The sequence below is a fragment of the Rhincodon typus genome, chromosome 6 (assembly GCF_021869965.1).
Source record: "Rhincodon typus isolate 14 chromosome 6, sRhiTyp1.1, whole genome shotgun sequence".
NCBI lineage: Eukaryota > Metazoa > Chordata > Chondrichthyes > Orectolobiformes > Rhincodontidae > Rhincodon > Rhincodon typus.
Genome location: NC_063337.1, coordinates 10,932,176 through 10,936,439, shown reverse-complemented (window position 1 = coordinate 10,936,439; position 4,264 = coordinate 10,932,176). Strand labels below are relative to the sequence as shown.

General features: G+C 43.2%; 1 protein-coding gene across 5 annotated transcripts in view; it reads left to right on the top strand.

Moving 5' to 3' along the window:
- Nucleotides 1-2,853: 2,853 nt before the first annotated feature.
- Nucleotides 2,854-4,264, top strand: part of LOC109933764 (glycogenin-1-like) — a 109,826-nt gene continuing 108,415 nt past the window's right edge. For all 5 annotated transcript variants that reach the window (XM_048598439.1, XM_048598441.1, XM_048598440.1 and 2 more), the window contains exon 1: nucleotides 2,854-3,093. In XM_048598439.1, the coding sequence (XP_048454396.1) occupies nucleotides 3,084-3,093 (10 nt within the window). In that variant the 5' untranslated portion in view covers nucleotides 2,854-3,083. The remainder of the gene's footprint in view (nucleotides 3,094-4,264) is intronic.

Here is a 4,264-nt window from a genome sequence, read left to right as displayed (position 1 = left end):
ACACGACTGAAAACAGTGAAGATTGTTTCATTTAGCATGGGAAACCTGAAATGAGGTTAATTCTATCAAATACCATGTTGTCGCTTTGTTTATGTGCATTTATGGGTTGCAAAGATAGTGGGGTATTTTGACTAAGTTTGGATCTGTATAGTTTTCTTTTGTGTTTTCAGAAGTTGTTGGCTTGCTTGATCTGACAAATTTAACAGACAGAGAGCCTCGTGAATAGATAAATCTTGTTTACAGACCAAGTATGGTATTTTCTGTGTCAGCAATATTTTAGGAGTGCAATTGCCCTTTTAACAGCGAGGCAGAAAATCTTTAGCCTACTCCATCCTCCTTTCTGGAGCTTTCAAATGGCAATGTGAACCAACTGTTGCAGCACTTACCAGCTGGGGAGCAAGGTTCCTGAATCTTGGTGGTGCGACTGACGGTAGGTGCCCTAGCCAGTTTGGCCACACAGTTTAAACAGTTCAGGTGATGTAGCACAGTGTCAAACAAGAGAAGGGAATGGGGGACAGCAGTCACTTTTCTTTATTCATTCTTGGGATATGGGGTTGCTGGCTGGGCTACCATTTATTGCCTGTCCCTTTTTGCCTTTGAGAACACGGTGGTGAACTTTCTTGAACCACTACAGTCCAGGTGCTGTAGATAGACCCCCAATGTCATTCAGGAGGGAGTTCCAGGATTTTGACCAAGCAACACTGGAGGGCTTTTGATAAGGTTCTGTGTGGAAGATTGATAATGAAAGTAAGAGCTCGAGGGATCTGAGTAAATTTGCCTAATTGAATCCAGAATTGGTTGAGTGGTAAGAAGCAGAGGGTGATGGTCAAGAGGTGTTTTTGTGACTGGAAGCCAGAATGGAGTTCCTCAGGGATCAGTGTTGACCCTTGCTGTTTATGGTATATATAAATGATTCAGACTTGATTGTAGGAAGGTTGATCAGTAAGTTCACGGATGATATGAAAACTGATGGCATGGTAATTAGAGAGGAGGATAGCCTGAGATTGAAGCAGGATATAGACAGTTTGGGCAGATGAACTAATTAATGGCAAATTGAATTCAATCCAGATAAATTTGAGGTGATGCACTTGGGTAGGAAAAACAAGGCAAGGGAACACACGATGCATGGTAGGATCCTGAGAAGTACCAAGGACCAGAGGGACTTTGGTGTGCATGTCCACCAGACCCTTCAGGGACAGGTTGATAAAGTGGTTAAGAAGGCATATGAGATACTTGTCTTTATTAGGTGAGGCATTGAGCAGCAAGGTTACACTGGAACTGTATAAAATATTGGTTAGGCCACAGCTAGAGTGTTGTGTGCAATTCTAGAAGCCACACTATTGAAGGAATAGGGTGCAGAGGAGATTTATCCAAATGTTGCCTGGACTGGAGAGTTTTTGTTATGCAGAGAGATTTAACAGACTGGGTTTGTTTTCCTTAGAGCAAAGGAGATTGAGAGGGGGTATGATTGAGGTGTATAAAATTATGACGGTCATAGATTGGGTAGAAAGGAAGGGACTTTTACCCTTAGTGGAGGGATCAATGATGAGGGAGCATAGATTTAAGGTAAGGGGCAGGGGCTTAGAGGAGATGTGAGGAAGCATTTTTCACTTAGAGGATAATGAGAATCTGAAACTCACTACCTGCAAGGGTGGTACAGGCAGAAACCCTCATAACATTTAAGAAGTACTAAGGTATGCACCATGATGCCAAGACATATGGGGGAGGTGATGGTTTATTGGTATTATTGCTGGACTGTTAATCTAGAGACCAAGGAAATGTTCGGGGGTCATGGGTTCAAATCCTGCCACAGCAGAACTAAATTAAATAAATTATTTGGAGTTAAAAGTCTCATGATGACCATGAGCCATTGCCAATTGTTGGGGAAAATCTCTTCTGGCTCACTAATGCACCTTAGGAAAGGAAACTGTCATCGTACTGGACTGGCCTACATGTGACCCCAGCACTGCAGCAATGTGGTTGGCACTTAACTGCCTTCTGGGCAATTAGTGATGGGCAATAAATGCTGGCCTAGCCAGTGATGCCCACATCCTATGAATGAATAAAAAATAACACAAAAGGCTATCAGGCAAGTGCTGGAAAATGGGATAAGAATAATTTGCTGGTTGTTTTTGACTTGATGAGCCAAGTGTCTGTGCTGTAGATCTCTATGACTCCATAGAGGAACAATGACATATTTCCAAGTCAGGATGGTGTGTGGCTTAGAGGAGAATTTGTAGGTGGTGGAACTCCCATACATCTGCTGCTCTTATCCTTCCGGATGGCAGTGGTCATCTGTTTGGAAAGTCTAAGGATCTTCGTTGCATTACTGCAACCTATCTTGTAAATGGTACACACTGGTACTATGAGCATCAGGGGTTTGTGAATGTGGTGCCAATCACGCAGGCTGCTTTGTCCTAGATGATGTTAAGCTTCTTAAATGTTGTTGGAACTGCAACCATCCAGGCAAGTAGGAAATATTCCATCAGTCTCCTGACTTGTGCCAGATAAATGGTGGACAGGCTTTGGGGAGTCAGGAATTGTATTCCTGGCTGAAGAATTCTTCTCCTCTGTACTTACATGGATGGATAGTCCAGGTGAGCTTCTGGTCAGTTAATCAAAGGGAGACTGGATATAACTTCAGGAAGCTGCCAACGCCCCGTTATCACACACGCACGCACAAAAAAAAACTGATTTTAGTTATTGCAAACAGGGGAGATTGGGAATGTGCGTGCTTTATTTCTAATGCAATATCTTTTTAAAAACGGAGTCGAGCTGGACTTTACCCCGCCCCAGGAGGCTGATTGGATATTGCAATGTGAAGAGGTCACTCCCTCTTGTGTGTAAGAGCAAGGGCAGTAGTTACGCTTGTGAAGCTGTCTCTCCTGTTTACTGATCACTGCTATTCCTGACACTGCTCCTTCAGCAAGGGAGAGAGACCAGCTCTGGACGATTTGACAGTAACATTGACTGCTCCCAGCCCCCAAACCCAGTCTCTTGCTTTCTGGATCTGGATTAAACAAAGTCAAGGATATATACGTTTCACACTCGTAAAAACACGGTTCACCGCAGGAACCTCTATTATGGTGTCGGGTGAGTTTCCATAATCTGTATTGACCTTGAGGTTTGTTACATTAAAAGCTTCCCCACCGTCCCATCCCCACCCCTTCCCCATCCCAGTGTGTGGTTTGCAATGTTCTGTGGCCAAGTTTGAATCTCTGACCTCTAGCTGCCTCGCACGACAGTGAACTCTGCAAGTCAGCCCCAGATCTGTCTCCTTCTCCCCTGGATCATTCAGCCCACAGCTCGATTCCTTAGTGAGCAACAGGTCAGTCCAGGGGTGGGAACGCAGAGAGAGAGAGAGAGAGTGAATAAAGCTTTATCTACGCCAGTCCTTTGCGCAAACCCGATATAAAGTCATCACTCGTTTTGAAATCTCTTTGAAATCATAGTGAATTGTTGAATGGTATAAATCTGTATTAATGCCGTCACATAAATGCTGCTTATATTTTGGGGGAAGATACATATTTAATTCTTTTTCTCTTTATGTTGCTCTGCTCTCTTTCCTCCTCTTTCTGCATTAATCATTGCTGATGGAATGTAAAGTTAAGGGTGTAATGCCATAGACAAGAGATTGACAGGTTATTGGAGGGTAAGGGGTGTAGTTGAGACAATAATCAGATCGGCCAAGGGCAAAGAAAGATCCCACCATAACCTGCTGGCAATTTGAAATTGATTCTTACCCTTCTCCAAGGAAAGAAGTTACATGTTTGGTGAATGTCTGGTAAGTGGTTAATGTATGTTTTATTCCACAGGTATAAAATTGCACAGGATCTGGTGGTTTGGTTAATAAAACATATTAAACAATTGAATAAATTAATTAAGCAGTTACTTAAAATAACATTTTAAAAATGACAAATAAAATAACCAGGAAGGTGATGTGTCACGGCTGCAGGACGTGGGAGCTGCTGGCAGCAAGTGTGATCCAGCGCTGAAAAAAGTCTTCAATACGTTTTGACAGCTCACGCAGCTTTGACTCAGTTTATGAGTCCTTTCCTACAGAGACTACAACACGTCAGGGAGAGTGTGAGTTACCTGGATTTATTTTGTACTCAAAGCCTCCTCTGGGTTAACCATGGACAGGAGGGTATAACAGAAAGTGAGGCAGGCCAGGGAATCCAGATGGTGGGGTGCAGGGACATTACTCTTGCAATTTCACCAACAGGTTTGAAGTTTTTTCTGCTTTGTTTAGGTGAGAGTGATG